The 24,480-nt window shown below is 39.4% G+C and overlaps 1 protein-coding gene across 6 annotated transcripts in view; it reads left to right on the forward strand.

The window, feature by feature from the left end:
- COL4A5 (collagen type IV alpha 5 chain) overlaps nt 1-24,480 on the forward strand; it is an 80,886-nt gene that overhangs the window by 15,501 nt on the left and 40,905 nt on the right. For 5 of the 6 annotated variants that reach the window (XM_042028851.1, XM_042028869.1, XM_042028878.1 and 2 more), the window contains exons 2-13: nt 9,839-9,898; nt 16,802-16,891; nt 18,185-18,229; nt 18,957-19,001; nt 19,108-19,170; nt 19,933-19,986; nt 20,689-20,715; nt 21,910-21,990; nt 23,029-23,091; nt 23,619-23,654; nt 23,753-23,794; nt 23,902-23,994. In XM_042028851.1, the coding sequence (XP_041884785.1) occupies nt 9,839-9,898; nt 16,802-16,891; nt 18,185-18,229; nt 18,957-19,001; nt 19,108-19,170; nt 19,933-19,986; nt 20,689-20,715; nt 21,910-21,990; nt 23,029-23,091; nt 23,619-23,654; nt 23,753-23,794; nt 23,902-23,994 (699 nt within the window). Of the gene's footprint in view, nt 1-8,965; nt 8,987-9,838; nt 9,899-16,801; nt 16,892-18,184; nt 18,230-18,956; nt 19,002-19,107; nt 19,171-19,932; nt 19,987-20,688; nt 20,716-21,909; nt 21,991-23,028; nt 23,092-23,618; nt 23,655-23,752; nt 23,795-23,901; nt 23,995-24,480 lie in introns of those variants that run through there. The other variant, XM_042028893.1, reaches the window with a different exon arrangement.

Here is a 24,480-nt window from a genome sequence, read left to right on the forward strand (position 1 = left end):
TTATAGAAAGTGGCAACATCTAACACCTGTCACATGGGAAAAGTCCTAAATGACTAGTAAATCTTAATGTGTAATGAGTTCCATATGGCACTTCTTATTTGCAGCTGGAAAAAATCAGGAAGTCCCAAGAGGCTGGTGATTAGAGACTTGTGTGTAAAATAAAAGTAAAACTGAGACTTCCTGAAAAGTCAAGTGGCTTACTGTATCCTGCCACTGACTAGCTGCCAGGTGCTCTGTGCTGGTGTGAGTTGCAGAGATGTGTAGCTGGACAGGCAAAGATGGAGGCATGCTTAAAACTTACCATTCCTCTAATTTGCTGTGTACTTGTTTAAGGAGTTCAATTATGGTCTGTATAAAAGTTAGAAGATGGCTTGCATTCAGAGTTCAGCATTAGAACTGAAATGAGCAGTAGTGAGGTGTAGACTGCCTACAGAGGTGGTATGAAATTTATCCAGTCCCAAACTGCAAAGCCAACTAGAGTTACTTAGTTTAGGATGTTTCTCTAGATATGCTGTATATTTAGAGGTTCATGCAGGTGCAGTGCTTGCTGAAGAAGGAAATGAATGCGGTGTTCGGCATCTGCCAGTTCATTAATGTGGAGATGGAGTGGGTTTAGAAGGCCACCTGGTAGTTTACATTCTGGGTTAGTGCTCATTGCTTGCACTGTTTACCAGGAGGTGTACTTGCCAAATCTAAACATAGATGCTTTGTAAGCTGCTGCCTCTGGATGGCAGCATAAAGGTAATACTTCTGAGTTGCTGTTAAGGGAAATTTTTGCCAATTCATACAGCCTAATATGGAATTGTTTGGAAATTCGTGTTCATTAGGCCAGAAGTACTTGGCTTCTCAGGTCTCTTCAACTGTAGCTTTGAAATGCTTGCGAGAAGGTCAGCGAAGCGTGAGCTGATTATTTTACTTTGTGTGTCTCACCCAGTGAAATATACTGCACTGAAGCCCATTCTCTGTGTGTAAGACTAATAGACCACAGAAATCTAAGAGTTTTCGGAATTGGTGAGAACTGTCCTTTTCCTCACCTACACTTGAGTGCGAGGCTGGCAGTGGCCCTTGAAGCAGAGGGGCAACAATCATTTTTGAAGAGGTAAGCTTTTGTAGAAAGAGTGAACTACTGTGAGTTGCAAGGACTAGCTGTTCCTTAAACTCTGCACCTAAAGTTTCTGCTTAATGTTTCTTCATGTCCTGGAGAGTTGTCAGCCCTACCCCTCTTACAACCAAGTATTCAGAAAGGGAGTAAAGTCTGGGATTTGGGAGAGTTAGATGCCTAGCTGGGCTCTTTTACTTTCTGTCTTCTTTTCTGGCTCAGGAATCAGATACAGAGAAATTGTCAGGTTGTGATACCTCCCGTTCGTAATGGGTGAATAGTTGCAGTTTGGGGATGAATCAAAGTTGTTCAAGTTTTGGGGTGTTCATTCAGTAAAGAGTCTTTGACTCCAAAAGTCGCCTGTAGTTAGACTGTCAACTGCTCTATGGGAAGATCTGTTGCTGCAAGTATTGCCTTTATTTTAACTAGAAGCTTCTGTGAAAGATACCCTTCATAAAAAACTGTATGTTAAAGATCCATAATTAGTTCCGTTTAAAGCAATAAATCCCATGTTGTTCTAGCACAAGGTACAGGCAGAAAAATTCAATCCTCTTTAGATATGAGCTCCTGTCCATTTCTTGTGGCACAAAATACTTTTAACGTAGACAAACTTATTTCAATTTTTGCATATTCTGAAGATAGTTATGTCAAGGTTTTATTGCTTTTAATTTTAGACATTTTTAAAGTACACCTTTAATTCCAACCAATTTGTAGTAAATGTATTCCAAGAGAATTTATTAATTCTTAAACTTTCCATTTAATCAGAACATTCATTTGGGATGTGATAACTAGACTTAGCAGATCTCTTACAGTTGTTCCATGTTGTTATTATTACTAGCTATTCATGTATCTAAATAACAAACACATAGTGCTGCCCCTTAAGAGGAAAAAGACGGGGTTTTTTATCCATCAGATGCTTGAGAATGGTTTTTAACCCACCTCTTGTGTTCTCATTCACTGTGGCCAGAACTGTAGCTATTACAGCTAAGACCTTCCTCTGCAAGTCTGAACAGGTCTCGTATTGTACAGATTTCAAAGAAAGATAGTGCCTCGAGGTGCAACAGATCAAATTAAATGTCAGAAGTTCCCTTACTTTAAAAAAAAATGGTCAAGAGCTTCTGCAAACATATTTTGACTCTAACCTTTTACACTGTGAAATTTGTTCTTTTCACATCTTTAGGCAGATTGAGGGAAATAATTCCTTAGAAGGGCATGCAATAGTCTTTTAATTCAGATTCTGCTTTAGCAATGTTACTGGTCATAAATACAGTACTTTAGTGAGAAAAGAATGGCCATTTGGATTATAGACCTGTGATGACTTTGCTGCCATAGTTGACTTCACACAAGTATATGAGAAATAAATTGTTATCTGCAAATTTGTACTCCTGCTTAAGCCTAAAGTGCGTGGATGTGAAATCATAATTAGAACTCATAATAGCAGCTTTAACTCTGCTTGTCAAATCCCCACAAAACCTTTTGTTTGTTGGTTATATTTCTGTCCAGGCAAGTGAAGGGAAACTCAGCTTGCTGAAGATAAATGATGAAATCTTTGACCTGGATGAGTAGTAAATCCTTAGCTAGAAAACTGCACAGGTGTTTTGTTACACAGATCTTGGCAAGCTAATGAATATGAGGATACTCTTCAGGACTACCACCAAAATAAAGCTTAGTCTTTGTCTGCTTGGAACTGAAAGGCTGAATTTATTTGCATTATAAATAGAGGTACGAATAATTGAGTTTGACTTTTGCATGGTTGCAGCAGAAAGATTACTTAAGCCATCCTCCTAGAGCAAAGGCATTTGTAACTGGTGCTTTGCTCTATGTTGAATTTGTTGATTTTAATCAGAGTGAATTTCTAACAACAGAGTCAGTCTTTATAATTGATAGAATTGTCCAATATTTATGCTCCTTTTTTTTCTGCTGTTGAATTTATGCTGATAACTGGTAAGCTGTCATATATGAATGCAGAAGGTGATGTTAGTAGCCTTTAGGGAACTCCTGTAACATCAGGATAACTATGAGAGGTGCAGGATTTGTTCACTGTGTATAAACTATTCTAGGAATATCTTTCACAGTTGTCTAACAGGTAATTGCAGTCCCTACTGTGAAAATTCTCTTCTGCCAACCTTAAATCATGAACAAGAGCAGCTTGAAAATCTGCAATTTCCACAGTGAGCTTTCATGAGCTACAAAACACTGTTAAACTGTTTCTCAGCAGTAAAGTTGTGTGTATTTGAGTTAATTTAGATACTGTAAGAATTCCAAGATATAAGTTTATTTTATGAAATATGTGGTCTAGAGTCAGACTTGGTGAATTGGGAAGTCCTGTTTCATTGTTTTCTGGACTAGAAGACTTCAAAACTATGGATTTTAGCCTAATTAACACTTCCATTGTTTCTAACCCCTCTCACCCTTCTCCTTTGGCAGTACAAACCTGCCGGGGCTGATGCATGCTGTGCTAGAAGAAGGGTTCGATGTACCTGCAGTTCTTTTGACATTGCGTTGTGGCTTGATGTGATTCTATCTGAATGTACAACTCTGTGTTTCATTCAGCTTTCTTTTTAGTACTCAGGTAACTTCATTACCTGATTAACTAGCTAAGAAAAATATCTGGTCATATGTTGCTCATAAATACACAAGGGAGAGACCCGAGGTGCTTGATGATCTATAACTAATAGGAGCAAGTGCTCTTTCTATTAACTTTTTAAAACACTGGGAAGGAAAGGATAATATAAAACTTCTATGTGTCCATTTTCAAGTTGAGACTGTATCTTTGAATCACAGCAGTTCATTTCCTGAGTGGCAGTGCAGTCAGACCTGCTGCAGGTAGTGGAAGGACTCATAACCACATCAGCATTGCAGAAGTCCTTCTGTTACTTTTATCTGTGAAAAACCTGAGTTGCAAGTCTCAGGTTTAAGAGCTGTTAGGGGAGACAGACTGTGCTGTATGGAAGCCCTCAGAGATTAATTGCTTTTGAATGGGTTTTATGGATGGTTCTTCCTTTGACTGTTCTAGTGAATGGAAAGCTTAGTAAAACCAAATGATCAAGGGGCTTCATTATATGTATGCAAATAAATCCTAAGGAAATCATTAGGAAAAAGTTATGGGAAAATACACAAACAGCAATTGCTACACAGTGTGACTTGAGTGTATATTAATTTTTTTTTTCTGGCCTTTACTGCTTGCTCTCTGCTTATCACTCACATTGTTCCACAGTTCAGTTAAGCTCCTGTCATCAGTGTCTGTTGCAGTTTTCAATTTGTTTTAAAAGTCTGGCAAACTTTGCTTGGGCAGACTTTTTCAGTGATTTCTGTGCATCTTTTTCCTGCTGGAGGGAACCATCCTCACCTGGTGAGGCAGCTGACAATGTTGTGGTGTCCCGTAACTGTCTGGTTCCCTTCAGGACAATATCTGTTTATGAAGCTAGTGTGTGCAAGTTAAACCTCACTGAAGATTCATCATTTAAATCTCTGAGGAGGTCTTAATGCATTACAGGCGACACCAGCATTTAAAATCAGTGGCTGTCCACAATCAGGTTTTTGATTCTTTCTTGACCTCCTGCTGCCATCAGAATGGAGCTGTCAAGAAAAGCTTGTGGTCTGTTAGTACAAACTGCATCACTGGGTTCGGTAATGTCACTTTGCTCCTCTAGAAATGAGAGGAGTTATCAAACAGGAAATTCTGGATTTGTGATAAAATGATACATAAGGAGGATGTCAGAATAAAGAAATTGTGCTGTGTTCAAACTATTTCTTTTTTCTTTTTCTTATCCAGTTGTCTGATACCTGAATTGAGAATTCATTTGTAAGCAACTCGGATCATGTCAGAACTCTCATTGAGTCACCTACTGTGCTTCTGTAAGAAGCCTCACCTCCTCCTCTTGATTGGTAATTTGTACATGTCAAGCTTGTAAATGATCGGCTTCCCTCTGAAATCTTGCCCTTGGAAAGAGTATTAAAATACTGTTAAACTCCTATATGTTTTAACACTAATACATTATTGAAGTACTCTAGTGTACGGGTTTAGGTGCTCCCTTATACCCCTCCCTATATGCACACTGTCAGCTGTTAAGTTTCCCTGCAGCTGTGTGTATGTAGTGGTAAATCACTTCTTTTTCATTTCACAGTTTTGCAAAGTCCCAAGCTGCTGTTTTCTCTCCAGTAACAGCATTCATCTGCTGGTAGTTTTTACAAATATTTTGTCCAATACTGTTGTTTGTGGCAGCTGGGAGGTGGGGTAGGAATGGAATATGCTGAAACTGCCTTGTAACAAATGTCTTTGGGCCTGATGAGAAAGGAGTGGAATGTGCCCTGCATAAGGCAGGCTTCTAACACAACACGTTTTGAGGATGACTTAGGCTATTCATTTCACTGAGCTGACTGTAACAAACCTATGTCCAAGAGTAGGAATGTGTACTTTTTTTCTTCAAACTGAAAAACAACAAACAAACAAAACTGCATTCTGTTGGTGGCATAAAGCAGTTTTCCTCAGTCCATGTAAGACACAAAAGACCAAGCTTGTTCTGGAAGAATTATCCTTTGACCAGTAAACCAATACCATCCCTCCTTTTATATACTAATGAAAAGAACTTGCTCTCCACACACAGATTCAATGGGGTAGAAGCTGTCAGGAAAATCCAGTGAAAGGATTAGCTAAACTTGAATAGATTAATTAGAGCCTTTTGATTGTGTCTTGCTATGGAAAAGTCACAGCATAGGAAATAGCAGTGATAGTGCGTTCATCTTTACAGGTACGTGAGGGGGGAGGCAACAGGAATACAGTGAGAAGCAAATCTAAGCAGTTTGTCTTGAGTTCTTGAAAGCTGCTTTGATTGCTTATTCATCTTTGTGTATTTGAAAACAGAAAGGTTTTGATAGATATGGAGATTGTGACCAGTTCTTATGATCAAGCTACAGCTTGCTCTTATATCAAATATTTTTTACCATCTTCTGTCACCTAAGACAATGTGTCCTACTGGCCAGGGCCAGGAACTGAACTGCTACTGAAGGCATCTAGCTGCAAAATAATAATACAAGGCAGGAGTCTTGCTTGGTTTTCCAACTGCATTGTGTACTGAGTGTAACTTGGAATTCCCCTGAGGTTTGGAGTCATTCAGTTTTCCACATCTGGAAACCCAGAAGGTCACATAATTTTCAGAACCTAGTGATGGTTAACCTGTTACTAAGGGTAAACTACTGATGGTAGCCATCTAAATCTTGCTCTTAATGTAGATTTTTCTACATTTGGAATGTCATCGCATCCATTTTCGTTCTTTGATTGAAGTGTAGATTACTTACTGTTCATATGCAGGAGAAATTCCAAATATTCTATGCCTAGTATGGAGCCTAGATTTTCATGGCAATCACGTGAGATGCACAACTGATTCAGTGACATCAAAAAACTCTAGCCTCTGGCTGCGGAGTGGCTTTCAAACTTGTGCTAACTTGTTATGCAGTATGCAGTCTCCTGTAGTGCAATTTTTGTGCCTGCTTTGCCAAGTTAAAAAAAAAAAAAAAAAAAAGGCCTTGAGATTACTGAAAAGCCTAAACAAGAAGAAAGCTTTCACTCAGAGTAGGTCATTACACTTTTTTTGGTTTTTTCTCTGTGCCATCATATTTTACTTTAGGGGTTTTTTTTTAAGCTATACAGCAATAAGATCTCTAAGTAGCATGAATTGATCTTGATATAATACAGATTCTCAGGGCTTTTTTTTCTTCAAACTATTTAATTAAGAATACTTATAATTTGGTGCGGATACAAGTTAATGCAAATAAGAAACACAATCTGCCAAATACAGCTTTTGTACAGGAAGATAAGTGACTCTGCCGGGGGAATACTTCTTGATAAGCTTGTGGGTGAATAGGTCTTCCCAGGATTTATGCCAAAAACTTATTACCATTTGATTACAGTGGGTATTTGAAGAGTTTTCTGATTACAGACCTTTAGCTTCCCTTCACTGCTGTCTGGGAAAAACCATGTTTCCTTCCTGCAAGTAATGCATCTGAACTGGATATCCAAAACCATTTGTCAAAAAGCGTTCAGCAAGTACTCCTGACTCTCCAAGACAGGCTAATTATGCAGGTTAAGAGGCTACTCAAAGCATAAGAAATCCAGTCTGAATATATAAATCGCTTTGGAAGATAGTTACAGGTTTAAAAAGAACCCCTACATTGATTAAATGAAAGTACTTTGGTTCAAACAGAATAAGGAAGAGAAGCACATTTTTCTGAAACTTTACACATGAAACTTTTAGTGGATACAAGTTGCAACATAAGGAATTCTGGTGAGAGATTTTGTGGAGGAACAGCTTCAATGTGAAGGCAAGCAGACGCCAAATCCAGGGCCTAAAGCAGCTGTGGGATCTCCACCACTGTAGTTATTCAACGTGCAACTGGACAAGGACCTGTGCAAACTGCCTAAGTTGCCCTGCTATGAGTGGTTCCTTCCATACCAAATTATTTCATGATTTCATTTGTTTTATGAATCAGATCTATTTCATGTGGTCTTGATGCTGACCCACTGTTAAAGATGTGTAAGTGCTAACAAAGTAGTCTTCTGCATTTTTCCTGTGTAGATACAGTAGCAAAGGGCAGAGACTCCTGAGCTTAACTGTCTGAAAACTCACCTTCACAATATTGTGCACCTCTAACTTGTCTTGTGAAGGAGCAGTGTAATCTCATACCATCTTTTTCCCTCCCAACTTCACTTGCTCCCTGCTCACCCCAACAGTTCCCTTGTACCTGAAAAATGAGAAAATTTCTATTAGAAACATTCTTTGGAAGCTGTAAGGAAGACTAAATGAGTCTCTTCTGTTTCATGGGCTGAATAAATCCTCCTCTGTGTAGGATCTTGATCATGCTTTTCATGTGTGTGTGTTATTTTAGCCCGTGTATGTTCTACCACAGTTTTTGGTGGGTTTTGATGAGTACTGATGTAGTTTATTTTTTTCCCCCACCTCTTGGAGGCAGTAGAGGTTTTCCACGTTGCTCTCACTGTTCTATCCTTGTAATACAGAATCAGCACTGTGGCACAGTGAGCCAGGTTTGTACTGTGAGGGAAGGGAATATTGCATGTAACTATGGTTAATCCCTTTTAAATGAAGCTTTGTTAAAGAGATTAATCTTGAAACTGGTTCACAAGGAATTTGCTTTTTTAAAACTCGTTTTTAAAAGTGAAAGAGATCAGATACCAAATTCCTAGGATAACTGGGATTGAAGGGGGACATCAGAAGGACATCTAGCCAAACACCCTGTTCCAAACAAGGACAGCCATGAGGTCAGGGCAGGTTATTCAGGCCTTTGTCTAGCCTGATCTTTGAAAGCCTGGCTGGGAAGGTTCCATTTCATTTTAGGAAATGGTTCAGTAAATCCCTCTTAACTAAGAATTTTGAGTTTTCATATACATAAAATCAAGAAACTGGTTACAAAAGCCACATGGAAGATTGGGAGAGACACCCTAGTCATGTCATGTAACACTACTGCTGGACTTAAATCTCAAAGCTCTGCCTTTTGCTGCAAGATGCTTTAATTAATCCTGGGATTTTGTAGCTCCAGGTGAATTAAGCCACTTCCGTGTTTTCAGTCTGATGCTTGGTAGTATGTTTAGGCTAAGAGCCAGGACATTCCTAAAGCCAGGTAGGGGATGGGTCATGTCTCTAAATGCTTCTGTGGTAATGAAGACTAGAATTCAAGTGTGGGTGTATTTCAGATCTGACATACCGACTGGTTTCTCGCTTGATTGAAACTTTGTACATAATGTTCTCTGACGATTACTGAAGGGGAGTACCTCAGATGCTCAGCTTTTCAAACTTTTAAAGCGTATGCTTTGTGTTTTTAATACAATGCCGCACCTGTTCTCAGAGCAAGTTGAACCCTGAAGTATTTCAGGTAGTGTATCTTCTAATATGGCTCATAGTTTTTAACTATAAAGAGGTCTGAAAGATGTATTATGTAGAAACCTTCTACGAAAAAATATTTCTTCTAGAAATCTCACTTCTGTAACCCTGAGATCAGCACAGGGCTGTAATGAATATCCTGTGTTAGAATGGGGGTGGAAGAATACAAACCAAGCAAATGTGGTATGGAAGGGTTACTTAACTTGGATCTTCTCTGTAAACCAACCTTCTATATCCCTCTCCTCTGAATCCCTTGAAATCCAACTGTCACTCAGTTACCTGACTGTTACCTTATGCTAGAGGCTGTTATAGCTGGTTTGTCGTGCTTTGCACTGGTGTGTGGATGCAGCTACATGAAATCTAGAGTTTTTAAAATGGTTTTCTCAGTAACTGAGCTGTGGGGGGAAGAATTAATCATGTAGTATTTGTCTAATAACTATCACAAATATGCTCAGAAGCTTCAGGCTTGTTTAAACTCTTGTGCAAAACCTGACATCTACTGGTGGGAAGCATAACTGGGCTGTTCTCAGCGGGAGATGTGCTGAAGAGCCTGTTTGATAAAGTGCTGGTGCTTTTGGCTATAGATGTTGCATTGTACTCCTTAAGCATAAATTTGGAAGTCTAAAACTAACTGTAAAATACTTACAAACAAACATAAGTACTATCAAAGCTGATTGAACTTCCAGTTAATTGTGTCTGCTTTGAACACTTGTATAATGGCTCGAGGACGAACTTTGTAGGTTTATATTGTAGACTAATTTTTTAACTTTTTGTGACAATGTTAAAGCTTTCATATAGTCTTCTGCCAATTAAAAACATTTATTTTTCCCTTATGTCTTTAAAGGCTTGCCATGGATGTACATCTTTATCCAAATGTGATTGCAGTGGAGTAAAAGGTGAAAAGGTAAATAATCCTTTTTTTTTTTTTTTACCTGTCAGACCAGTGCACAAATCACTGAGTCATATGTCAGCTAAAGATAACTGAAGCTTATGGATGATAGTTCTTTGCTTCTTGCTCATATCTTTTTTCTTTGATGGTAGTGTGGGCATCAGAGCTGTATTAACAGTTTCAGATGTTGAGTCAGACTGACTGGTCCATCTGACAGTGTAAGATTTTCATATCATTATTTTCTCAAGAATGTGGGGAATTAATGCACAGATTTTTTCCATCTATCTGACAATTTTAAAAAATGCAAAAAAACAGAGAAGAGACAAATCCTAGTAAAATAAAAAGAATTCCTAATTACAGCCAAGGCCTGCCTACACTAACTACTTAGTGTTAACAAGCTAAGGTGTGGAATGTATAATAATAGTTATGCTAGTAATGCTTCAGTGGGATTTTAAAATTGAGTGTGGGTTGTTTTCCCTCTTTTCTTGCACTGCCAGTTCATAAGTAGTTGATGCTCACTAAGGTGTTCTGAACTTGTACTGCTTTTCACCTTGTAATTTGCACAGTTGGATGCAAAGATGATGGTTGCTATTACTAGATGTGAGCTGGACCATGGAAGTGACAAAATTCAGATACAGCTTTCCCAACACAGTTAGCTGCCACCCAAGTAAGCAGCTAGTTAATGGCCAAACATGTATTCTTGGATCAAGCAGAGTAAAAACCATCCCCACTCCAAAAAGCATCTCTGTGTCCCTCATTCAGGTGCAACAAGTTGTTTTGGTCTGCCCAGATGGTGTCCTAAGGCCAAGAGATGCATGTTGACATCTTGGAGCTTTCCTGCTTCCTTGCAGCTTTGACTTCCAGTCTCACTGCCTGTTCTCAGTGTATCTGTACAGTACTTCACGTTTGTCACCATTATTTCTTATTGTTTTACAATATTTTTCTTCGAGGATACAGCAGGTGCTCAGCATTTCTTTTAGTTACAGTGCACTGTAGATACACAGCTCAGTACTTGCCTGAATCAAGCCTTTTCTCAAGTGTGAGGAGCCTGGTTATAAGTGAATTGTGGTTAAATAGTTCCCATGTCACTGCTGTTGTCACAGGGAATGAATGGGATGTGATCACTGCAAGGGGCAGAGGCTGCCAGAAATGCTTCCACTCTCAGTCTTGTAAACAGTTTGCTTGAGATACAGTGGAGTCATCTTAAAGATGTGAACTGATAACAGTTTGATAAGCATGTCTTATCAAACCACTTACCCTATCTTAGCAAGGTTCTAGGAGGGCTTCAGTGCTCTAGATTAATTTCTGACACATTTCAAGGGTGGTTTTTGAGTTGCATAAACAAATGTAACCTTAAATGAACAAAAGTAATGCAAAACAATCAGTCACTGCACTGACACTATAATGTGCTGGTGCAGAGTTTTACTATTGGCTCGGGTTAAACAAGGCAGCTGTCCAAAACTCCAGGTAATGCTTGATGCCACACCTGCCATCCAGATAGCTCCAGACAGATGAGGTCATTCCTTGGCATTTGCTTGCTTTTAGTTCATTGAGTATATTCTAGTACGTAGAAATTACGTACTAGAATTTACGTACCTAGTGAAGAACGGTATTCCCTTGATGGCAAGATTTCCAAGTTAGATTTGGTTAGCCAAACATGAACCTGGTTAATGTTCCTAGGGGATCTTCAGATGGAGGTGCCCAAACCAGATGCATCGTAACACTGGTCACAAGTTATTTCTGGTTCCGTTTGAAGGCACTTAACCATCAGACTTCTATGCCCAATGCATAGAAGGTATTGTTGCAGGTACAGCTTTGGAGAACCTTTCTATAATTCTAAGCTGGCTTTTTTTTGGGCTTGTCACAGCTATTTTGTGAATTTACTGAGCAAGCAGCTGTTGTCTGGTTAGTGTGGATATAATGCAATCTGTCCTTAGAATGGACATGAAATTCGGAAACTGTGATTCATTTCCACTGCAGCCAAGGTAAACACAGCATAATCCTGAAGCATGCCAGAGGGTTTTTAAACAGCCCTTCTGAAGCTTGCAGACCCATCATGTACCTTATGTAAAGGAAGGATGAAAAGAAAGCCCATATTCCTAGGTATGATGTGTTGCAAGTGGAACTTGTTTGAGCATACATGCACACACCTCATGTTAGTTGCCCTGTAATTACAAAGCCCTCAGTATTTGTTACATTGCTGGAGTCAGCAGTTCAGCTCTGGGGAACCCCAAGATCTGTCCCTGAAATCCTAATGCTTTATCTTATAAATTCTTTGTTTTGGTTTGTTTAGGTTTTGAATTGTTTGTTTGAATCTTCCTAGATTCTTACATTACTACAAGACATCAATGGCTGTCTTAAGATAATTAGCTTGAACCCTCACAGTGTATCACTGTGATCTCTACATTTGATCTAAGTTTCCAAATCCAATACTGCTTCCTTCTGCAGTGACCTCTGAACCAGGAGTCACACCCTACAGCTCCTTGCCTAATGGGTGTGGGAAGAGCACTAGACAAGGAGCTGTTTATATAATCTCCCCTCTTTGATTCTCCCACTAGGAGTGTGACAATGTATTTGAAGATGTTCTGGAAGTCAGGCATATGGAACCTGGTTCTTTACTGGGAAGAGAGGAGGAGCCTTGTTTAATGCACTCTGCTGAGCCCTGCCTTTTTTTCCACTGGGCTTCGCTTCTGGCCCTAAACCGGCATCTGCATCCAAGTCGCTGCTCACTTGCATTGTCAGCTAAGAAGTGCTGCTGTGTTCAGCTTAGCAGAGCCTAGTGCATTCCTTCTGAGACTCACAAGTAGTCTTCTTCCTAAGCATCATAGCATTCCCTTTAGGGTATCCCAATTTTAACAGGTCAGGTACAGGAATACAAATTGAACTGTAACAAATAGGAAGACTATTTTCTTGTCTTGCTTAGGGGAGCCACAGCTCTAATTTAATTGCTCCCATGCTGCCAATGATTCTTCTTTAACTCAGCCTCTGCCATGTGCCCGTGTAGCATAAGTAGCACATTATCTCTAGAAGAATCAAAGCACAGTGAGCTTTTTTTGAAACCCACAGTACAACAGCTGACAAAAATCAGTGCACTTATGTTTTCTTTGTCTTCTCAAACCCACCTTACTAAACCTGAATGTAAAATGAGTAAAGTCCAAGCATGCCTAAAATGAAATAATGAAGAAAAGAGAACTCAATAAAAATCGATTGCAGCTGGGAGCCAGTTTGCTTTTACTCAAAGTAAGCAGCTCAAAAATGAACTGGATTTGGCAAAGGTATTAAAGTTGAAATGAATGATTAAAATGTTACATACAGGTGATTATAGGAATTGCTCTTACTCTTAAACTATAGGAAGTGTATACTTTTCACTGAGGCAACTGGGTTTTAAATATTGCTCTGCACTTTTGAGATGAACCTGCTTTAACGCTTAAAAGCTTGTTCCTGAGTAGCTAGCTAAAGAAATAAACAGGGCAGATGCTGCACACAGAGCAATTTCTAAAACAAACCAGTAAGACTTGTAGATTATTGGGCTGCTTTTACCTCTTGTGAAAAGAAGATCCAAAGCTGCTGATAAGATCAGCTTGCTAAAGACTGGGGTAGAAGAGGAGGGGGTGGTACTGAGTCTCAGCTGCTCCAGCTGATAAAGCCCGAAAGCCCAGGGCTGGGGGCACTTAGCCCAGGACTACTTTGGGTTTTGCGTAAGTGCTGCTGCTTAAATGGTTTTCATACCTTCCCCTAGCCAGGTATTCCTAATTTCCTCTGGGGCTTGGGAGGCCCTGCTCAGAGCAGTTGGTGAGCTGATCTCACTGAAAAGAAGTTTCCTTGTAAATTTTACCAGTTTCCAGCCTAATCAATTCCTTCACACAGTTTATGTTGCAGCACAATGCTGTGTCTGTGATAGAAACGCCTAGCTTAAGGTGGGACTCTTGTTTTTCACAGAACCTAAGATGCAGTTTCCCCTCAAAATAGCTGCTAATTATGCTATTTTTGACGAATAGGGGGGACAGTTATCTGATTTGATCACCTCAAGCTGAAGCCACATATTCTGTGGTATCATACTATTGGTCTCATTGGATGTGTATTCCTGGAAATTCTGAGTCTCAGAAGAAAATTATCCATATTTGTCCTCAAGATGCCTATTTCCTTCTGCCTTTATCATGATAAAATTTAGTCCAGTTGTGATCCAAGCTCAGCTTTTCTTTTCACTGCTGTATACAAATTCCTAAGGAGTTAATCACTTTGTCAAGAATAATTCCATGGTAGGTGTCTGTGCTTCGTAACTGTTGACCTGAACTGTACGAATGTGGCCCTGCAAACTGAAATGTTTACAATCCTGATAAGTGACCACTGAGCATTAATCCTCAACTGTTTCATCTTACAAAAGAAGCCACAGATGACATCCTGAAGAAATTTGATATGTTTTGAAGCATGCAAGTCCTGTCAGAGGGGATTTCTTTGCTGCATTAAGCTGTCACTTCTAACACTGTGTTTGTTTTGCATATGTCTTCATTAGATACTGTAGTTTTAAATGTGTTAAATTAGTGCTCTTCAAATTGAGAAGAATTTGTTGGCTAGCATTATAATCTGAGACAGCTGTTATTTTCACCCTATTGTTTAGAAAGGTGGAGAACAATATGGGTGGCTATGGCATGACTTCTTCCATGCTGTGTATCTTAATATTACTGTGGACATTTGTACATTAATTTAGTTTTGAGCAGCCACCCATAGTTAAGTGTTATAGACTCTAAAGTTCACTATTTTCATAGCAAGGACAGGAAGCCAGTATGTGCCTCTCTTGTGAAATGGTACAGCCCTGTTCTTGCATGTGTTTAGGCATTAAAATGGGCTGTTCAACTACTGCTTTTCTGATTTCTTTTTCTTTTTTTTTTTTTTTTGCTCCAATTTTTAATTTTTTTTTTTTTTTGCCATAAGTATACCACATCAATGTAAGTAATTTTTCTGGTTTCTCTCCCCATACTGTCTATTTATAAATACATAACTTTGGAGAATAAATTCTAGAAATGTGAATGACTTGTGCATGCTTTAAAACTGCATCTATCCCTGCTTGTGTCCTATTATTAGAGTAAATGGAACTCTGCCAAATTTTTCTGTATCCCTGTTTAATTGGCTATATCTTGCTGCGGCAAAGCATAATTTTAGGGTGTTTCCCAACTATATTTTTTTCTTTCTATCCCCCAAGCAACAGTCATGTTCAAGCTTGTGAGCTGGCAGTTTTACTGTATTGGTGTAGCTGATTGAGGGCAATTAAGATCAGAATCTTGACTCCTCACCCATTCCCCAAGTGAATGGTGGTTCTATAGCTGGTGCATCTTTATTTTGCTATGGAAACAATCTTGTATTTTCAGGATTGGAAGAGGAGATCTGAGTTGACCTAAACCTTTGCTGTTTATATTTTAGTTTAGTAGCTTCGAGTCTGAAACAAGAAGTATCCAAACTTCCTCAGTTCTTTCTGTGTAAGCAGAACTGGCTAGTGAGTTTTTGCATTTATAAGAAAATTCATTGCACACTAACCAGGAACTTCAATCTCATTGTATCTCCAACGATATAATGTCTTTTTTGACATTGACTTTTTTTGGAAGACTTGGTATGTTTCTTTTCAGTTTCAGTATGTTTCTGCAGTGAGCAGGCAGTTTTTTCTGCCAAATTTGTAGCATACAAATCTTCATGAAAATCAGTATGGTGTGGGCAATAAGAAAAATCTGGGGGCAGAAGCAACATCTGAAAACTGTTGTCACTTATGGAATCATCTATGGGCTGTTTAAATAGAAAACAATAAAAAAAAAAAAACACTCAGAACTGGATCAGCATGGTTTCTCTTCCCACCCAATTTGCCACATTTCTTTAACCAATTTTTATCAAAAATAGGTATTGTAATGCAGCTATTTCCACTGTAATTATTTTGAACTTTGATGTAAGTTCCCATAGGACATGTCTGATGTACTCCCTCAGCTGTCCCCAAGCACCGTCCTTCAAACAATCTGTTTGCTTTTGGGGGTAATTTGCTGGTAAACTCCACAGGAGTTGCCCCAGCAACAGTTTCCTCATGCAAGGCTCTCATTGTTGCTGCTCACTTTCGAAGTGGGCTTGGAAAATACTCATTTCAGTTTCAATACTACATACAGTTCACTAGCATCTGTTGGTGCCTCTTCTGTTTCTCTTAGCTGTTTGGCTTCATGTTCCTCTTTCTTTCAAGGCCTTGGCTTCCCCATTCCATGATTGTTTAGAGTGGAGACCTTGGCATAGTTGCATTTTAGAGAACAGTTCTTCAGCCTTAGATGACGCACAAGGCCAACCCTCTGCTAAAAATCTGTTCTAGCAACCATTTGTAGATGCTACTTTCTCTAACAAAAATGTGAAGAAGAGTGACCAGGTTGAGATTACTAGGCACTGTGTAGCCTGGCTTGCCCCTCACACATCTGATATCCCTCTTGTACAGAGGTGTGTTTTTTTAGTGTGCAAACACAATTCATGCCAGAGCTTGCTCCAAAATCTGGTTTTGCCTAATGTTTTCCTTATCTGGCACTCCCGAATTCCTCATTCTCTCTCCTTCAGGGACACACTAACCCTTTCATATCCTGGCCTGAGATAGTAACACTCCTCCACAGTCTTGCTTTTCAGATGATGTAGCAGACCAACTGTATAGCTCCATGCAGAAGTACTTGTATTGGGCTTGCATGGGATAAACACCCTATGAAATCGGTTTCAGTGCTGTAATTAAAGGTAATGCATGTCTGTGTTCAGGAATTTCTGTAGTTAAGCAGGTGAGATGTTTAGTCACAGTGTTAGTTTGTTGGTGTGATGACTTCCTACAGAAAAGCAGAAAGATAAAATGTGTGTTTTATCACATATTTTGCTTCTGTCATATTTCACCTCCACTACCACCTATTCTTTTTGTAGGGGGAAAGGGGATTCCCAGGCTTGGAAGGACAGCCAGGTTTGCCTGGATTCCCAGGACCAGAAGGACCACCTGGTCCAAGAGGCTCAAAGGTATGTCCAATTCACTTGAATGGCGTGAAAGTTCTGGGCAGCATTTGCTTAATTGTGGTGCTGATCCTAAGCAATTCCAGAACTCCTGATTATCATTCGTTTCATAGTAAAAATCTTCAGTTGTTGGGGTATAACATAGGTTTTTTTGGTTGATTAGTTTGACTAGTCAGCCAGTGGAAAAATATTGCTCTGAGTTTCCTATCCAGTTCTTCTGTCTACACAAACACTTGCCAGCATTATCTGTGCACTTGTATCCTTTCACTAGGTGCTGCACATTAGGATCAAAGAACAGGTTTGGCAAGGTGCTGTGATGTAGCTTTGTTAGTCCTTGCACTAAGGAGATCCTAGCTTAGCCTAGTTCACTGATAAGAGCAGAGTTCTGCTCTCAGCTGCCCTGAGGACTCCCACCAGGTAGGTAAACTGTTGTTTGCACCTGGTGGCATTCCTGGGATGGGATTCCTGGGCTGGGTTTGGGTGGGGTGATGCAAATGAGGGCCTCATTGAATCTATGTGCAGAGAGCTGAGGAATGCTTCTGGCTTTCCCTGGAGTGGTTCCATTTATTTCTATTCACTACTGAATTGCATCATTACACTCAGATGGTGTAATTCAGCAGTAAAATTCCTCTGAATGTATTTGCCTTTAACATACATAAGGATATTCAGGATCAGCCATTTCTTTTATAAATGCTCACAGTATAAACCTAACAGAAGCACATCAAAAAGAGGCAAAGAAAAAAATAGGCAGGTGATAAGAAAAACATAAAAGAAGTCTGCACTAAAAGAGAAGATTAATTGTATATAACAAGAGTGAAACAGCACAGGAGTTTTAGACTAGAAACTCTTGTTACATTTTTATTCTATGAATGCATTTTCTGAAGATTTTGATAGAAAGTTCTGCATTGTGATTCTGTGGTGATCATAATGAAAAGTAACCCTGGTACAGTCTGATCCGTGTTGAATCGTGGCTCCCCTGCTCTGCCCACAAGAGGCCGCTGGAGGATGTTGCATGGGAGGCCTGACCCTGTGATTGTCAGCGACCTGAGAGCACCGTGGCCTTTAGGAAAATTTTCCTCTAAATCATGGTTAATCAGCTGGAAAAAATGCTTTTCAGCTCAGAGTCCAACGCCAAAAGTTAAAGTAATTTTGAACCCTATAATGCAGGAAGTAACAACTACTATAACTTTTAGTCCACTTACTGTTAACATGTAGAACAGTTTATGCTTACTGTTTAATTTGATAGAAAGACAGACTGCAGCTTGAGTGTGAGTTCTTGTTTGTTTTGTTGTTTTTTAGGGTGATGATGGTCTTCCAGGGCCTATTGGACCCAAAGGAATCAGAGTAAGTATTGATGCAGTTTTAGGGTGATATGTTGGAATAATGAATAAAGACTGACAGGCATTGAGTGGGTCCTAACAGAAGTGGTGACTGACAAGAAAAAAACCTGACTCAAATCTGAAGAGCAGTCTACCTACCAGCTAGAAGAGATTGTACTACATTTTATAATTAATACAATATTACATATTGTTTGTATTTCATAAACTCATTAGGGAGAGCAGCCCCAATACTTACTTGATTTGTTTTGCAATACAGGACCTAAACAAGTGCTAGTACCTTTGTTTCAATGTATTCTGAAGTAGAGGCAGTATGTCTAAGGTCCATACAGGAGAGGTGGGCTTGTCTGGAAGTCCTTTAGGTTGTGCCTGTGCTTTTTCTGTCGAACACCTCAGCTGGTGATAATTGATACATCTTTGACTTCACTGGCCACATGCATTTTCCATGTGTGTTTATTTATTTTCTCTGTATATCTATAATCTATTACTTCAGTAGCCCTGCATTGTCTTTTCTATGTTTTTGGGACTATTTCCCTGAAAGATTGGTAAGAACCTTGAATGCCATGTCAGCATGGCATTCTTTTTTTTTACAGGTGATTCAGATGTCTCTTTCTGTCTTCACTTAAATTTGCACAAATAAGTTACATTTAGTGAAATCTAGGTAAATCCTTTTGCACACCCATTCCTACCATACTGTTTCAAACACGTGGTTAATGTGGTTAATTTCCTTCCAGGGACCTCCAGGGCTTCCCGGGTTTCCAGGAACACCAGGACTTCCTGTGAGTAGGAATGGGCTGTATAGATAGAAATCTCTTCCCTTTTGTCTTTCAAGCCCAGAAGAGCATCCTGCAATCTAACTCTTCTTTCCTCTTTTCCACTTTAAAGGGATTGCCAGGACAAGATGGGCCACCAGGACCTCAGGGTATCCCAGGATGCAATGGAACAAAGGTGGAATTCCTTTAAGAATCTTAATGCAGCAATAGTATGGTAAAGAGTTCTTGTTCTCCTGACTGTAAGCCAATAGGTTTAGTCTGTTGAGTGCCACAGTACTTGCTGTTACTGAGTTGTGCAGGTAATTCCAAGATAATTCAGGCTTACACACCTGTTTGAGAGAAGGGGTCATTGTCTGGTACTTAAAGCACAAGTTCTGCCAGAAATTGCCAGCACCAAGACACAACATTGTAGCCGATATAGTTAAACTGTGTTCGAATCCTTAAGTGTGTAGCTTACAACTGAGAGGTGTGTCTGATAATGAGCTCAGATGCTGTGTCTCGTCATTGTAGTACTCTTGCTACCAAGAAAATCTCATTACTTAGCAGTGAGACTTTTTAATTCTTAATTTTTTAATATTATATTGAAAATACTGATTCAGTGTCTTTGTTGGAGGGAGTCACTTTATTCTGACATGCTACTTAGCTTCACATTATGATTTTCCCAGAAGAAAAGTTGATCTTCTATAACATTCCATGGGTTTTCCATCTCTGTAGTGTAGTACTTTGCCTGGAAGTATGCAGAAACATGTGACTGTGGAAATTTCTGTTTTAATCAGTTGTATAAATTAACTAAGATTTTTCTATAGCTTGTTCCAATACAATTTGCTATTCTGGAGTCATAAGCTAACAATGACACTAGACTTTGAGTGAAAATTTGTTTTTCTGGTTTTGTTATGTTTTGATTTGGTTTTGGCTAATAATTTTCTTCATCCCTAAGGGAGAACGTGGATTCCCAGGCAGTCCAGGTTTTCCTGGTTTACAAGGGCCTCCTGTAAGTAAAAGATTTCCCAATCAACTACCTGTAATCCACAGAAAGACTTCTAGTGTGAAAAATGAAATAAATATCAGCCTCTTTTTGCATTTTTTCATTTAATAAACAGGAAATTTTTTTAATGTTTAATCAGAACATTTTAGATGTCCAACGAACATGAGGTTTCTGCTGTATGCTGTGGTAAATCTCAAAAACCCCTTTGAATTTTCACATGCTGAGATGCTTTACCACCTGCAGAAAAATACAAATACATGCATATGTGTCAGAGAAGTAAGATCTTGTTACTGACATTTAGTACCTCTAAAGAGTCTTACTGGTGATTAATGGGTCACAAAAAAGAGACAGTGTAGGGTGTTTTCAGTACAAAACACAAGGATGGACTGTCAGTACTGCAAAGTGACTGTCAGAACCAAAGTACAAACAGAAGCGTAGTAGACAGGATGGATAATAGGAGGCAATATAGAAACAAATTGCTAAGAAAAGGAAATATAAACCTTCTAATGCTCAACATTCACTGTGAAAGTTCTTCTCTTAATTTTTCCATTTGATTCTGAAGTTCATAAAAAATTTATTTTCCCCTGTTCCATATATTTTATAAGTTTAATGTTTTCCTCATGGTGTAGATCTGATTAGTGGTTTGCAAATAACATACCGATGATTTCTTTCTATTGATCTTTCTTTTTTTGTTTCTTTTAAACAAAGGGACCTCCTGGTCTGCCAGGTATGAAGGTAAGTGTGCTGTACTCTCACATCCAGGTACTTACCAGACATGGGTGTGCAGTGTGATCTGCCATGAGTAACCTGCTTGTTTTATGCAAGACCATGTACATCCACTGGAATCTGGAGTGACATTCTTGGTGTTTCTAGTGCAGCTAACTGGAAATTCTGCTGTAGCTTAGTTTGGGTTAGTAGCTTGAGAGGTAGCAGAGTGTTTTCTGAAGCTGTTTCCTTGGGACTGTTAGGGTCAGTGTTGAGGCATCCAGTTTAACAAAATGTCTACAAACACCCAAATGCACCATTAGTCTGCCTGTGCATACTCAAAGCACTCCTAAAGACTAAACAACATTGACCTAAAATATCCAGTGACAAGAATAGTACATCTTCTGTTCCTTTTGAAAATATTTTTTGTACGCTATATTACATAGATGGCCTTTTCTCCCAATGTTGTAAAGAGTCTCATGGTCTAATGTTGAACCTTAAGAAGCCCTTTTATTTTTTAAGGGTTTTGTTGTACCTTTGACCAATTTGAGCATGGCGCAAAACATCAGTTTTCATTCAAATCTATTTAAGAGGAAACCTGACCCACAGAGTTACTCCTGAGAGGACAGCATAACACTGGTACTGGAAAATTGTGACTGTTAAGCTGAATTGTTCTTCTTAGCTCCTTTTCTTCCCAGTTGTTTTGAAGATATTAAAGAACAATCTCATCAGAGCATATACTTTTAAAACAAAGATATTCCCTGAAATCAGTAAGAAACTGCTTCAATATAGAGCATGAAGCATAACTGTTGTAACAGCACACTCAGCACTAATCTCGTGAGCTGGGACATTGGAAAAAGCTGAATGAGCCTTTTTTCTGTTGTGTCCTATCCACTGCTTTCACATGAAGCTGGAATGTTTATTTTGTGAAGAGTTTGTGTTTCAATTCCCTAATCTTTTGGAATTTAAATCAATGCTGATTTTATCTTTGTATAAAACAAATGTTTTAAGGATTGTTAGTTTAGCCATTTAGAATCTTCATCTCTCCTGAAAAGAGCTATTCTTGGAGAAGTTCGTGCTTATGTTAAAGTGTACTGCTAGGGTGTAGCATAGTTCAGGGTCTCTTAGAGTCTTAGAAGCCACTATGTGCCCTTTGGAGTCAAAATGGTGATAAGGTGTATTGTAAGACATGTTGTTAATTAAAGTCAACTGTATTTCTTCTAGGGTGAAGCAGGTGAAATAATTACATCCTTGCAGCCAGGACAGAAGGGTGACCCAGGATTTCCAGGTCTTCCAGGGATACCTGTAAGTTGCATAAAGTACTATTAGGCTGTGTTCTGCCAAAAAGATAACATGAAAAGTATTTTCGTTACAGCACAATTGGCAGCTTTGGTGCTAGGGGATCCATATGTTTTCTTGGAGATGCAGGGCTCACATTTAATGTACTTCTGATTTATGGCTTGAGGGAAAGTGCGTGATTCCATATTGCTCTTAATAGGGTGACCCACAGAACGCAGAAAGGTCCCCTGGTCAGGAAGGTGCTATCCAGCAGACAGCAGTACTCACAGTTACTGACTTGCTTCTCTGCTTTCCCTGCCTTTTTCCCTTCCTAGACATTCTTTGTATCAGTTCTGGAGTTCCCTTCCCTTCTTCTCTCTGAGTCAAAGTCACATCTGGCTTTCTGGCTGTAGCTGCTGTTTTGGATGGTGGGAAGGAGAGGGCAATGCCTCAGCTGTTCTCCTCATGTTGCACCTCCTGAACAGTGTTTCTGCTCTCCCAGCAGTGCTCTGTGAAAACAGCTAGTGACTCCAGGCCCTGTGCTCCCCCACTGAGCCATTCATTGCTTTAGTGGAAGAACAAGGGGAGCCGAAAATGAATCTATCAGTCTGAACTGGCCAGAAGCCAGACTCCCATTTCCTGGTACAGAGAGGCAAGCCCCACGCTATTCTGTGACCAGACTGAGCCTGTTAGCATTTCTGCTCCTCTGATCTGTGCTTTCCTATTGTCTGTTACTGGCTGGGAAGAATCATAAATACAAAGTGTTTTGTTGTTCTCTCTCAGTGCATGAAGAGAAAGAAAGCACAAAAGTAGTTCAAAACAAACAAAAAAGCATTCCCTTATCTGAGCCAAAGAGATGCACTGATGTTAAGAGCAGAACTCTCCTAACATGATGTACACCCCTTTAGGCCTTTCCACAAGCACAGATTGTAGGTTATTGGTCAGCTACATTGATTTGACATGTGTGGGATGCCAGCTGTTCGAGTTATTTGAGCTTACAGCTCTCACTGGGTTTTTTTTTTCATAAAAAGGTGCCTCTCATGGCCTCCTCCCCTTTCTCAACAGGGCCCACCCGGCTCCGTGGGAATACCAGGTCCAGTTGGCCCCCCAGGGCCCCCAGGTTTGACGGTAAGTTTCTTTAACCTGTTGCTCATAAAGCCTTAAATGGGACAGTTACTCCTTGGTTTCGTGTTCTCAGAGGCAGGTCAGTGAATTGCAGAGATCATGGTAGTCAGCACTTGGTATGAAGACAGCAGCAACCATGCATTCAGTTCAGCCTTGGAGCTGTTACTGTGCACGTGTAAATAAGATACTTTTGAAACAACCTGTTCCCCAACACCTTTTTGCTTTAAGTGGTGCTGAATCGTTGTGCAGGCTTCTCACTTGTGTGAAACATGGGGTAAGATTTAGCTTATTTAGACTAGGACGTTTAATGCCTGACTGTTTAATTTCATTTTACTCTCTCACTTAAGGGAAGAACTAGTTTCTTACATATTTGTGAAGTAAAATAGCATGAGTTTTCAAAGGAAGGTGCCTTGTCAGCATGGAGATAATTCACAGGAATTAAAGCTGCAACATTGTTGTGTGGGTTTTTCTCTACAGGGGTTTGTAAAGTGCTTTTATGTGACTTGTTTTTTGGTTTCCTTTTTCAATAGGGACCTCCTGGTCCACCAGGGCTGCCAGGACCCAAGGTATTGTCTTTCTCATATTGATGGTGGTGGTGGACTCTTTTCTTTCTCTTTCTGTTTATTTATGACTTCCAAGGGCTGATGAGTTATACTTTTTGCAGGGTAATATGGGTTTGAATTTCCAAGGACCCAAAGGTGAAAAAGTGAGTAGGTGATCATAATGATATTTTTGCTTATTACTTTCAAAATACTTATGCTTGCCATTTTTGCTTGTATTTCCTGTAACAAACTGCATCTTCCTACACATTAGGGTGAACAAGGTCTTCAGGGACCTCCAGGGCCACCAGGACAAATTGGAGAACAGAAAAGACCAAATGACATTGAGTTTCAGAAAGGAGATCAGGTGAGTGGGACACTACACTCCTCTGCAGTGAGCATGTGATCAAGCTGCAGCCTCGGTTGGTTTGGCTCATTTATACTCACATCCTTCTTACTGCAGAGGTTCTATTTTTTTTTTTTTCTCAGAGTACTGAATATTCCAGGCCTGAGTACTTTTCGTTTAATAGAAAGCATGCCAGTCACATTAGTTGTTGCTTCCCTTAGTAAAATAACTATTCCAAAGAAACTCTCTTAAAGGCAGTTCACAGTAACATCAAAAGTGGTTAAAATACTCCCATTCCTTGGAACACCCAGAATTGCAATTTTCAAAGCAGTCTGGGGTTTCAGATTCCCACTAATTAACCATCTGTGTCATCTATTGTGAAGAAGTCTTTCAAAAATTTTAATTCAATTTCTTCTTTTTTTGTTATTAGTGATGCCCCAAGATCTTTATTCCTTGTGGTCTGAATAAAATGCTTTCCCTGTTTCTGGCATCTCAAAAGTAAATATC

The sequence above is a fragment of the Corvus kubaryi genome, unplaced genomic scaffold (assembly GCF_017639235.1).
Source record: "Corvus kubaryi isolate FWS band 111438036 unplaced genomic scaffold, C.kubaryi_AGA036_p1.0 130, whole genome shotgun sequence".
Lineage (NCBI taxonomy): Eukaryota > Metazoa > Chordata > Aves > Passeriformes > Corvidae > Corvus > Corvus kubaryi.